At 38.5% G+C, this 14,080-nt stretch overlaps 1 protein-coding gene across 1 annotated transcript; it reads right to left on the minus strand.

The window, feature by feature from the left end:
• Nucleotides 1-321: 321 nt before the first annotated feature.
• LOC108998893 lies at nt 322-1,383 on the minus strand. Its single transcript, XM_018975640.2, has one exon. It carries the CDS (start codon nt 1,381-1,383, stop codon nt 322-324), a length of 1,062 nt encoding a protein of 353 aa, XP_018831185.2.
• Nucleotides 1,384-14,080: the final 12,697 nt, after the last annotated feature.

Raw genomic sequence — 14,080 nt, forward strand, 5'->3', positions numbered from 1 at the left:
CTCGCATACAGGTTCCTTGCATTGCATGCAGAACCATTAGTTGGGCTTTTATTACAATTGCCTTTTGTGTTGATCTCACTCTCCCGGGCTTTCCTTTTCCATTTCCTCATAGTTCTCATACCCTCAACCTTTGCCATTGGCATGATAGTGTCTTCACCAGGCGTTTGATCCAGCGCCATCTTTTTGTCATCATTTTGATTAAACAGGTATACACCATTAGTATGAGCATCCATGCTGCCTATATTATTAATTTCCTTTGTACCCCTTTCCTCCCCTACTTCCTTCATAGACTCATGGAGGCAATATGTCCCCGACATTAAGTTAACTGCAGAGGCCTCCCCACGTGAGAAACCTGTGTCTCACCCTGGTTTCCAGCCAAAATCCCGATGCATGGATCCTCAGCAGTACCTTCTCCTCCTTTTCCGTCTGTAAGTGACTGATTGGTGGCTGTCTGAGGCCCTTCTTCCTTCTTTCTTGCTGACACCTTCTCCTTTTCACCTGCCACCTTTTCCACAACGGCTTCTGATGTACGAGGCACAAACATATCTTGGACAATAGTACCCTCTCCCCTTCCTGCCCCGTCTGTTGGTTGTTTCCGCCCTTTGATCCGCCGTATCTACGCCTATCGAAAATGTTCGTGTTCCTAGGCTGTCCTCGGAGCCATGGACCAAACTGAGCTGGGGGCACAGTCTCTCCTTGCTGAGTATTACGAGCATTCGAGCAACCTTTGCCTTTGTGACTAAGAATACCACACTGAAAGCAAAAGTTTTGCAGCCTCTCGTATTTGAATGAGATCCAGTGTTGCTTGTCATCCAGCCTTAGCCATTTCCCTCGAAGTAGAGGTCTGTTAAGGTCCACAGCCACCCTAACTCTTAGGCATCTGCCCCATGCACGTCCATCTGCCTCTGCTTCTACTCTTATAACCGGGCCTATAGCTTCTGCAAACTGCTCACCGAAATCTTCTGTCATGACTGAAAGTGGGAGGTTGTGTAACTGTATCCAGAATGGCTCAAAGCAGAACTTCAAACCATCTATGGATTCCTTCTCGTCAACCTCCATCATGGTGAGGAGGTGTCTGTCAAAAAACCATGGGCGTCCACTCAGTACCTTTTCTTTGTCTTCTATCTTCTGAAACTCGATCAAGAAGCATTGATCACCAAGTTCCTTAAACGTCACCCACCCGTCCAGCCTCCATATTTGAGACATTGTTATTCTGAATCCTTCGCTATTCACTCCCTTTTCCGTCAAAGCTTTCCCAACAATACAGTACTTCCCGCTTCTTATGTCATCGTGGAGGCTCTTCTGCTGGACATGGAAGCAAGCACTTTCTTCCTTGGAGAGATGAAGCCTTTCCCATCGTGATGCCAGTTCCTCCGCCTCCATCTCGTCTAGCTACCCAACACCTACTGTCACAGGAAAAAACTCACCAAGGTGAGACTAAAACCTTTGTTGAAGACAACAAAGGCACTGGAGCCCCACACTTTCTCCCAGAGAAAGGGAAGGCACTGTTTGTTGGACTTCCCATGCGGTCAACCTACTACATTGTATAGTATGATAGCATAAAACTTTTGATGAGAACATAATAATATAGTATATAAACTATACCATATATATAAATCAATAATATATAATTAATTGTTACTTATTAAATTCTACATTAAATACTAACTTATAATATATAGTATGATAGCATAATAATTTAGATGAGAACATAAAAATATAGTATATAAACTATACCATATATATAAATCAATAATATATAATTCTTTGTTACTTATTAAATTCTGCATTATATACTAACTTATAATATAATATATATACTACATTTTATATATCTTTAACTATACTACATTGTATAGTATGATAGTATAATACTTTAGATGAGAACATATTAATATAGTATATAAACTATACCATATATATAAATCAATAATATATACTAAATTGTTACTTATTAAATTCTGCATTATATACTAACTTATAATATAGTATATATACTAGATTTTATATATCTATAACTATACTACATTGTATATATATATATATATACACAATCAGAATGTGTATTTTGGACACCTATCTTGTAACGCCCCGACCCCAAGGGTTCGGAGAGTTAGCTTATATCACCTGATAATCAACTCCAATAATATTTTTAAATAAACCAGAGTCTCCATAACATATTAACCTATTTATCCAAAACAAATATTCATGTTCCTACTTAAGGGCACATCCGTGGTGTGTCTTGGATATACATAAACTTTTTCCATAAAGACTAGAAATACTCATTACTCAACATATAAAAGTCACATAAAATATCAACGCGACCAAAAGACCCTTCAAAAATTATTATACCCTAAGGCACTTGGTCTTCTATGATCCACAAAACTTGCAAGTACCCCCTATTCCTGATTCTCGGCTGTTGCATCAAGATTATCTGAAACATGTTATAGAATTAGGGGTGAATTATCAACAACTCAGTAAGTAGAGAACATATACTAGTATGTAAACATGAGCATTTACAGATTTCAAAATACAAAACAAAACAATTTTATTTTGTGAATGCGGTGTCATAACATATTATCAAGATTTCAGAGCGAAAGTTCAACAATATTCTTATTTAAAATTTCCTTGGCACAACATAACTGAAATCTCATATCAGAACAGAATTCCATGTTTAACCCCCGTGGTAGGGTTGTGCTATCCCCTGTGGCCAACCCAGGCAGTGTCATATAATGAACTTCCCCTTTTTCAATCTCGGAGCCCCGAGTGTGCACACAGGAAAGAACATGTAAAAAGACCATTTTGTTTCCAAAGTGGGTGCACTCATATCATATCATATCATGGTGGTACCAACCATATCACGTGAACCAGTATCGTCATATCTAAACCAAATTCAGAATAGATATGTATGCCAAAGTTTTGTCATATCCATATCATACCAAAACATGTGCGAAACATATTTATAACGTTTTCATTTCATCAAAAAAACAGATCCAAATCATTTCATATCACATGCATAAAAGAATCTCAATGATACTACATTCGCTCTTTGTATATTTCATAAACATGTCAAATATTGCTCATGTCTACACCATGCATGTCAGAAAATATTTGCTCTTTTTCGTACAGATTTCATAAGTGATGCAAATAAACGACTGAGATTGATTTTTCTCAAGTTTTCATTTCATCACAAAATATGTAAAGTTTTCAGAAAGTCAACCTCAGTCTCGATAGTTCGTATAAAACCTAGCATAGGAACCCCGCTTACCTGGACTTCTTAGCTTTTTGAAAATTTCCTCAACAATGCCGAACAAAATTAATCGTCACCTATAAGATAATCACATAAATTTCCATAAATTTCCAATCAATCTCATATTTCGATATTCAAGCCTACAACGTCTAAATTAATCCTTTTTTTTTTTTTTATTTCCTCAAACTCAAACTTCTCATTATTCTCAAAAATACCCACATCACTTTCTAAACTCATCAATATCCCACTTCGACTAAACATTTAATTCTAACTTATTTACGAAAGAGATTTTACTATAATTTATAATACAAAGTGACATAACTATAATAAATTCATTATAATTAGAAATTCATACTTTTGTTTAAATAATAATAAAAAAAAGATATTCTTTTAAAAGGATAATTTAAAAGAGTATTTTAAAATATTCTTTTTAAGTGTTACTTATCAGTCTATTTACTAACTATTCCAATAAAATATTAGCCCTTTAAAAAAAATACCCATTTAACAAAATAAATCCATGCGTCTACGCCTAATTAAAACATACTTTACAACCCACGCAATATACTCATGATTTCAAATCTGAAGTACATAACATAAACTTAATTAAGCTAACACCCTAAACACTATCCTTGGAGGCGTACTATAAGAGGACGGAAAATAAAAACAAAATGATATTATTTCCTATTATTAAGTTAACATAATTTAAGTATACATCCTCATATATATATATATATATACATATATATATTTACGCCAGAAAATTGACTACATCCGCATATATATATACATATATATATATATATATTTACACCAGAAAAAAAATGGATTTACGTATATATCCGCATATATGTATATGCATGAACACAGAAAAAAAATACTTCACACAATGTGGCGGAAGCATTTACGGAGAGGTGGGGAAGCACGACGGCGTGGAGCTGGGGCTGGCTATGGCGGACGAGGGTGGCGCTTGGTCACTAGCTGCGAGAGCAAGAGAAAGAAATGAGAGAGAGAGACACGGTGAGAGGACGAGGGAGAGACCCAAATGCAAGGACCACCACTGGAAGTGGTGCGAGCTCACCATGGGATGAGGCAGTGTGCGGCGGACCAGGGTGATGGAAGGTCCTCGCCGGCGGTTTCTGTGGGGGCACGGCACGGTGTAGCTCCCGATGGAGCGTGACTGCAGCGGCTTGGATGGTGGCTGAAATGCTCTGTTTTTTATATCTAAAACAGGGGAAACTAAGACTTGCAATAGAGGTTACGGCATGTTGGGCAGCAGCTTCGGGTGGCTGGGCAGTGGGCACGGTGGTGATTTTCAGAGTGGCTGAAGAACATGAAGAGATAGTACCGGCACTGAAGTTAGGTCAAGGATGCTCAACACAAATATATATATGCTATAAGAAGTAAGGAAATAAAACCTAGAGGAAAAAGTGAGGAACGGACCTGCATGGAAATGGAAATGAGAACGTGAACTTAAACGACGTAAGGCGTGAACCCGTGCGACAGTTTATGGAGTTGTGAACCACGTGCATGAGTGTTAGTGGCTGGGTCTCACATATCTTGATGTCTGAAGATACGTACGGCCCACTTCATAGTTACAAATGCAACAAATGAAGGTACGCAACTACAACATGATCACCAAGCTAGCTAGTTAGTCGGTCCTTTATTTTTTATTTTTTTTAAGACATAATTTATATTATACTTATAATTTGAATAATAATCATATTCTAACGAAATTAGTATGAATATATTATATATACTTACTCCATGTTATATATTAAACTTCATATTATCTGTATATTAAATGTTTTTAATATTTACTTAAAATTAAGATCATAAACTTATAATTTTCTTGTTAAACATATTCAATAAAAATTCAAAAACAATAATCACAATATTTTAAATCCATATCACAGAATATTCACAATATTCTCACAACAATATTTATACACATATTAATTCATCAGTGAACACCATAAAATTTAATAAAAATTCAAAAATAATAATCACAATATTTTAAATCCATATCACAGAATATTCACAATATTCTCACAAAAATATTTATACACATTAATTCATCAATGAATACCATAAACTCACAAACTATTCACAAAATTCATAAACAATAATCACAATTATTTCAAGAGTAAGCATAAAATCACAACATGTATAAACATGTTGCTAAACTTTAGAAATATAACTAGCACTCACAAATTCGAAAAAACCAATTAATCTAATTGTCAATAATATTACATAACATTATAATATATAACATAAACATTTAAAATATAATATATTATAGATAATATTTTGGAAAGTAAATTGACAAACGTTCGAAAGTAATAATAATTATGCGGTGTTTCCATTGAGGTATCATCAGATGTCATTGCCGAGCCCCTCGGGATACGTCGAGGAGTTGAGACATTTGCACACTCAACACCCTGTGAGGATGTAGGCACTTCTACATCATCTACTAGCAGCCCATTTGAGCCAGCATTAGCCAAAGATGCAGGCCAGTCAGAGGCCGAGGATACTGGCGTCGAGGCTCGGAATGATGACCGAGACGAGGATTTCTACATCCTCATCTGGAGGGACCACATGCAGATCGAGCGGAACGCCTTCAACCAGAACCATCTACTACATTTCTTCCGCATGTTGCACCTTATTGTTGCAACAAAGGTCGATCCTATGGCACATAAAGCCACATTTAGTCGGCTTCGGGCATAATTTTTTATAAGAGTGGCACGTGGAGATCCTATAGATTTGCCACTGCACATCTTTGAGAGGATCCGTTACGAGGCGAGCATCATCTCCATGGATAATCTCTCATACGGTGTTCTAATCAGCCGACTATTACTTGCACGGGGAGTGCCGACCCAACTAGAGGAGCGGGTCAAAGATCAAATGAGCTCCCTCGTCATGACCACGCATCGACGTAGCATTGGACAGGCGAGGGACGTCAGACACCCCCCTGTAGAGGATCTAGTTCCTCCAACGCAGCCTGAGCCAGGTCATGTGGGGAGTAGTAGTCAGCATATGCCGAGTACATCTGCAGGAGATGTGCGGCCTGCTTGGGTTGATGCGGTCATCTCACAGCTGACTGTGCATATCGATCATAAGATCGATCGATCGCTCGAGACTATATCGGCGTCTGTTGCCGAACTCACCCATCATGTAACTATCTTCAACGACAAGGTTGATACCTTGACTGAGGAGGTACGGAGTTCGACTTTCTCGGACAATGTTATCATCTGACTGTTGTTTACTACATTCTATCAAATTTTGTATTTTATTTTTAATATTTGTAAAGAAAAATATTATTGAATATTTCTATCGTTTTTTAATTTCTATTCTTAATCTTCTTTGATGTTATATTTTCCAACTTTAATACTAAATCACTGCATTTCAAATATATATAAACATTAATATATATTTATATATTACAAATTGTGTATATATAAATATATACAAGTCAATTTTTTAGACTTGTTCACAAATTATGCACAATAAAAACTACGTAATTTTTAAATTAAAGTCATATTTAATTTATATTTACATTGAACGTTCGAATGGTATTAATTAACGTTCGAATATTGGTGCAAACATTTCACGTTCGAACGTTAAGAACAGTTGCGCCAAAACATTTCACGTTCGCACGTAAATAGCCACAACGTTCGAACGTATATGTGACGTTCAAATGTAAATTTTCCATATGTTGGAACGTAAAAAAAATCTTATCTGTCTTTAGTGATGGTTTCCAGAAACTGTCACATAAAATACCTTTTAGTGATGGTTTAGAGACTGTCATAATTTTTCAACTGTCACTAAAAAGTAATTATGTTATAGTGGTTGTAGTCTCTGGAAGACAACGATCGGTCTTACAGAAATGATAATCGGACGAAATGATAATCGGACCTGCACACTCAAATATTTGTTGAAATTTCTTCTTGTCACTATTTCAAAAGAAGACATGAGGATCATGACCCAAATAAATGAATAAATCGTCTGGCCTATTGGGTCTACTCAGTTCTTTTTAATTATTAAAGCAGCGGCCCTGATATTCCCAATGTATTGGAATAGAATCATTCAAATCATCGTCACCCGTGTCCTTTGGAATGTCTAGTGCTGAACTTACTTTATACGTGGCAATGGTTATCGGTGACATAAAATGAAACCGGATCCGGCAAGCTAGATCTTTGTCAGGAATAAAGAGCAGTGTTTTAAATTTCGTACCGTACCGGCCGGTACGGCTGAAATTTTTCGTTTCGACCGTCCGGTCGGTACAGGTACTATATCTGTTCCGTACCGACTAAAATACCGGCCATACCGGACTAAATTTCGGGCTGTACTGGCCTATATTTCAGCCGGTACCGGCCAATATTTTGGCCTGTGTGTTTTTTTTTTTTTCATTTTTTCAAACTTCAAACTTATTTTTTAACCCCTGATTCAGACTAGACTATTTATAATTTTTATATATATGTATTTATATATAAACTATTATTTTGGAATATAATTTTTATATATATTTATATATATAATTTATTTATATATCGACTATCCCGAAACGTTATTCCGAAACGGTACCAGTACCGAAATATTTCGTTCCAGTGCCTTGACCAGTACGATATCCGGTACGGTATTCAAAACATTGATAAAGAGAAAAGATAAAGATAAAAAAAAAAAAGTTAAAGTCGCGAGGATGCGTGACATACAATGAAAAATGAAGTAAAAAAAAAATGTTATTATGTCTAATAATTTATATCACTCACTTTATTCTCTTGATGTGGCAATATCATAATGTGGTGTCACGTGATTTACTAAAAAATAAAAACACAAACATAAAAGGGTAAGGAAAATCTAAAATTTTAATCTCTATCTTTTTGTGTTTTCGAGTGCCATTTTATTTTAAATATATAGTTTTTATAACTTTGTATAATAAGCCATGTGGCATGGTGGTACTGTCACTTCAAAGGACAAAGTGATTGATATAAATTAGAGGGTATTGTAACATAAATCTAAAAATGACATGAAATAAATAGGATTTAACTACTTTAAAGAGGGAAGAATACCTCTATAAAACGACATCATGTCCTTCAACATCCTTTCATAGTAGATTTCAACCTCAAACGACACATGCATCTACGTATTTATGTGTGGGCCATATCAACATCCTTTCATAGTATATTTCAACCATGTAAAACTCTATCTTTATCTTTATTTATAATTTTATATTTTTTTTTGTTATTTACTTCAGGGAGAGCATCCAAGCACCATATCAACGCCCAAATCATCGTTGTGGGCCATTCGACGGTATTGTGTACTAAAATTAATGCTATTAATCCTACCTAGTTCTGAAGATAGATAGAAAAAGTTGGAGAGAGTGACTTTAAGAAATTCTCTCCTTTCAAAAGCTGCGCAAGGTGGCCCCACAACAAAGCCCCACCCCTCTTTTACCCCCTTTAATGAACGACCCTCACCTTACCTCCTATTCAGTGGAGGAGGTGTTGTGAAGATCTAGGAGTGTGAGCAGGACAAGCAAAAAGGCTCCCATACTATTTGGAGGGCAAAGGGCATAGATGCCAAACAAGCCTAACCCCTATCTATCGTCGTAGAAGCTATTCCTAGGAAAGATTATGGTTCTCAAGTATCCAATCAGTTAATCCCCCAAACTGGAGAAGCTTAAGTGGAAATGAAAAAATAAGGGGGGGAGGAAGCCACTAAATTGAAGGCTTCGCTTGCTCACTCTAATGCTCGTTTAGTAGACAACAAGTGGAGTGCATAAGCCCCTTTAGAGATAGGGGCGAGTATTACATGAGCTCGTAAGTCAAGTACGGAACGAGCCTTGTCTAATGAACATCATAAATAGTACCTGCTACTCCTACTTTTTCCACTTTGGATATGGGCCTTATATTCTCTACGACTAACCATAAGTTCAATTACATCACGTTCAGTTTGAGTTGGGTGATGAAAAGTTTGATAAAGAATAGCACGAACTCTCGTTTGTTTACCTTTTTCCATGCAAAACTTGACCAGCTTCTTGTTCATTTTTGCCCACCATTCAAGCCCCCCATATAGCAAACCCAAAACCCTAAATGGAAAATGAGAAGAAAATGTGAATAGATAATGTGAGAAAGGAAACTTTGAGGACTACATCTTCTTATTATGAATAATTTAATAAGGCATAAGTCCATATTTATGGGAAGAGAAGTGTTAAGGCCACAAAAATATTACATATATAAAAGTAAACTCACAAATTAACGTGGTTTCATATGATCTATTAGATTTACTTTATAATAAAAGTAACTTTACAATCTGATGTACGACATCAAGCCATGTCAGCTTGTAACTATGATTTTGTGCTTGTTCACTTGTATATCTTTTATTTGTTGTTGAGAAGAGTACTGGACCTCCATTGGATTTCTGGGTTTGTCTTTGCTTGTTGTTCACAATCATTAGTCTAGGACTCGGCCTGATTTGGGTTTGGGTTGATTTAGTTTGGTTGGTGTTGCTTCACTATGTAATCAAAATGATAGTGGAATGGTTCTTGTTTGAGCTATTTTCGTTGGTGTTGCTCTGCTTTGATTAGATTTGGTTTGGTTGGTGTTGCTTCATTGTGGAGTCAAAATGATAGTGCAATGGTTATTATTTGAGCCATTTTCATTGGTTGGAGTTGCTTTGCTTTGATTTGGGCTTTAAGTGCATGTTACTTTGAGTTACTTTGAGATTTCTGGTTTTTTATGTTTTTGGTATTTGGTAGTTTCTGGTATTTGTAGTTTCTGGTATTTGAAGTTTCTGGTACTCTTTGAGGCTATTTCTGTAGCCTTGCAGTCACTCCTGAATTTGTGACGCCCCGACCCCCTCGTACGGCAACGCTGGGATCGTGATGTCGGGATGATGACAACACGGGTTACACATCCCAACGATAAATGCCAAGTGTGTGTACATGCAGAAAGTGTACAGCAAAAACGCAGTGGATAATTTAAGTAAGTGAACTAAGTACCAGAAATTTAAATACAAGTATCCAAAATAAATTACGTTTAAAAGTTATACAGTTATTCCAAAATATATCACAAAGGGCAAATACATAAACGGGTAATAAAACAAATCTCGATACGTGAGAGCAACCCCAAGTCACTCTTCTACCGGAGCCAAAGCCTAAGGCTCGTCATCTTGGTCTGCATCAAAATCTGCGATACCATAAAACGGTACCGTAGGTAAGTAATAATCCAAACAACTCACGAGATAAAAATGCATTAATGCGACTAACAAACATATCCCAAATCCTCATTTTTTCCGGAAATGATTATTTTCCAACATACGCTAAAAATCCCATTTTAGCTAAAACATAAAATCCGACATTTTCTCAGAAAATGATTTACACAAAACCCAACCATTTATCGGACACTGTAGGCGGGAATTACAGGCAGGACACAACCACCATCCCTGCTTACCACCATCCCTACAGTTCCTTTCCACAGAATGAATACATATCAGAACACTGTAGGCGAGAATCACAGGCGGGACTATACCACCATCCCTGCTTACCACCATCCCTACCGCATGCACCATAGGCGGGAATCACAGGCAGGACACAACCACCATCCCTGCTTACCACCATTCCTACCGCGTGCACCGTAGGCGAGAATTGCAGGCGGGACTCTACCACCATCCCTGCTTACCATCATCCCTACAGTCTCTTTTCCTTTTTGTCAAACCAATCAATCCAAACATTTCAAGCATACTCAAATCATTTCTCACATGAAAACTCAGTTTTCAAATGAACACATGAACATACATGCAATCATGTGAAAACCCAATTTTCAGTTACAAACATGAACATGCGTTCAAATGCAATGAACACGACCCGACAACAATATCCAGCAACCAACAAATGTCAACACAATCCAATCATACAAACAACTTCATTCTCCAATCCATCCAACCCCTATACTCCTCGGACTTAGCCGGCAAAACCAATCAATTACAATAAATAAATGAGTTAGCGCAAAAATACATTTAAATCTCAAAAGTTATTTGGAAAAATACCTACAGTGCTTTATTATAATTTTCGAAGGATCACGGAGCTGCACGAAGTGGCAACACAACAACAGAACAGTGCCAAATGCACTGTGACCTTGGGTCTCAAAAACTCACTTTGGAATCGGTATAAACGAAGATCCGAGATTGATAGGGTAGGTCTTAGGGATGTCAGTGAAGCCAATGGTGGCAGCGTAGAAGGCGGTTGAAGGCCAAAATGCTCAAATCGGAGATGGAGATAGATGGGCTTCACCGATGGCAGATCAGAGCCAATGATGGGTGCATTAGGTAGCTGGGAGGTCGAGAATGGTGTGGTGAAAATGTGGTGGCCAGCAGTGGCGCAACGGCGGCGCGCAAGCACCAAAAGCCGTGCGGCTTGAAGCCACGCGTGGGGGAGTTTCGCAGCACTGGAGCAGCTGAAAACACAGGGGCGGGGTCTTCGGTGGGTGGGGAAGGAGGTGGGCTAGGCAGTGAGGCACATAGCGGCACACGGCAGTGGCTGGGTGGAGGAGAAGTGTGGCGCCCCCGACCCCCTTTAAACAAAATCACGGGGATCGAAACGCCCGGATGGTGACAACACGGTCACACATCCCAACGAAGTGCCAGTGTGTGTACATGCAACGGTGTACAACAAAAATAACGCAGCGGATAGTCAACTAAGTACCAGAATTTAAATTCAATGTAAACATCTGTAGAGGTATAATTAATAGTTATACAGTCATCCCAAAATTAAAATACAATGCATTAAAAATAAAGTAGTTAAGCGAGTGATCCCAGATCACTCGTCAGGCGGAGCCGTCTCCTCAGGCTCGCCCTCATCCTCCTCTACATCAAAATCTGCGTTACCAAACATGGTACCGCAGGTAAGTACAAACCAAACAGTTCTCAGGAATAAAATGCATTTGAGACAACCAGCATGTATGCACATGATAAAATATGCAATAATCTCAAAAACGTCATTTTCCCTGAAAATGAATATTCCCAACGCACGCCAAAATCCCAGTTGGCCAAAATATCCATAAAACATTTTCCTAGAAAATGAATTACACAAAAATCCAACACACGCTATTTTCCCAGAAAATAGTCCATTTTTAGTGTATGCACCATGATCTCCCCTATGGGTCATCCGCACACTCTGGCTTCGTAGCGATGCCCACTTACGCACCCAACACGTTCGTGGGTACATCTACTACACAACGAGCGATGCCCAGTTCGGCGCCCAGCGCGTACGTGGCCAAGCATCCTCTAGTCCCCACCAGGAGAAGGACCACGGAGTCGGCACGAGACCCTCTCGTCCGATCCCATTGTCGCCCAGCGACAACCCAGGGGACGTCACTCAGTATATTACGCTCCCGAGTGACCAGAGGAGCTCCACCGAGATAATACCCCATCTCGGCTTGGGGTTCGTGATACGCACACACCCAAAAATACTCTCACATAAAATCATCAATTTCCAAATCACATATGAACATGCATGCAATACACGAAAACTCAGTTTTCTTTACAAACATGATCATGCATGAAATAATGATATGTACATGCATCCACCTGATCTAACAACCATCAATAAACAATCCCAACAAATCCAATCAACAACTCATCAACAATTAATAACCAATTCAACCAAACCAACCAACAACTCCAATCACAAATCCATCCGACCCCCGAACTCCTCGGACTCAGTCCGGCATGCCAAATAAAGGCAGTGAAATTGGTTAGTGCGAAAATACATAAAATTCACGAGAAATCTTTGGAAAATACTTACAGTGCTATAAAATAATTTTTCGAGGATCACGGGTGCGCTCGAAGTGGAAAAATAGCTGTCAAACAATGTAAAATACACTGTGGCCGTGGGTCACAAATACCCACTTTTCAACGTTGACAAACAAAGACCCAAATTTGATGGAGTAGGGCCTAGGGAGGTCGGTGAAGCCAATGGTGGTGGTGGTTTGCCGTGGGTGGCGGCGCAAGGGGTGGTTTTAGGCCAAAGATGCACAAATCGGAAATGGAAATGGACTTGGTGGGGCTTCACCGGTGACGGATCGGAGGTGGGGTTGGGTCCAATGGGTAGCTGGGAGGTCGGGGATGAAGTGGTGAAGAGATGGTGGCCGGTGGTGGCGTGACGGCGGCGCTGGAGCGAAAGTGACGCCGCGGCTTGGAGAGGCTCGTGGTGGTTAATGGCGGCACAAGGGGGGGCTGAGATTGGAGGGCTACCTTCATCGGTGGTTGGGGAAGAGGATGGGCCGGGCGGTGTCGCACACGGCGGCACGACGGAAGGGAGAGAGAGAGAGTCCGTAGCGCGCGGGGGGAGGAGAGAAAAAGAGAAGAAGAAAAAAAGAAAAGAAGAAGAAGGAAAAAGAAAAAAAAAAAAGAAGAAAAAGAAAAAAGAAAAGGAAAAATACAGGGAAAGAAATGAGGTCCAATCCTCAAATCTTGGGTCACCAAAATGATCCAACAGAAACAGTTTTAAAACAGCTAGTGAAATAAAATATTTCAAACACAATGATTATAATTAAAATAATTATTCAAACCCGATAATAATTAAATTTAATTCGAGTAGAAACTTAAACAAACTACAATATTTAATTTAAGAAAGCACTCAAAGAATAATTTTCGCAAACTAAAAATCATAAAAATAACCCAACTAAAACTTAATAATTATGAAGCACGAGAAATAATTTTTGCATAAATAAAATCAATTCCTTCATTAAAAATACACTAAAATACGGGGTGTTACAAGAAGCAACGCTCGGGAGAGAGAGGGAGTGTAACACCACGTATTTTAGTGTATTTTTA

This window comes from Juglans regia, chromosome 14, assembly GCF_001411555.2.
Source record: "Juglans regia cultivar Chandler chromosome 14, Walnut 2.0, whole genome shotgun sequence".
Taxonomy (NCBI): domain Eukaryota; kingdom Viridiplantae; phylum Streptophyta; class Magnoliopsida; order Fagales; family Juglandaceae; genus Juglans; species Juglans regia.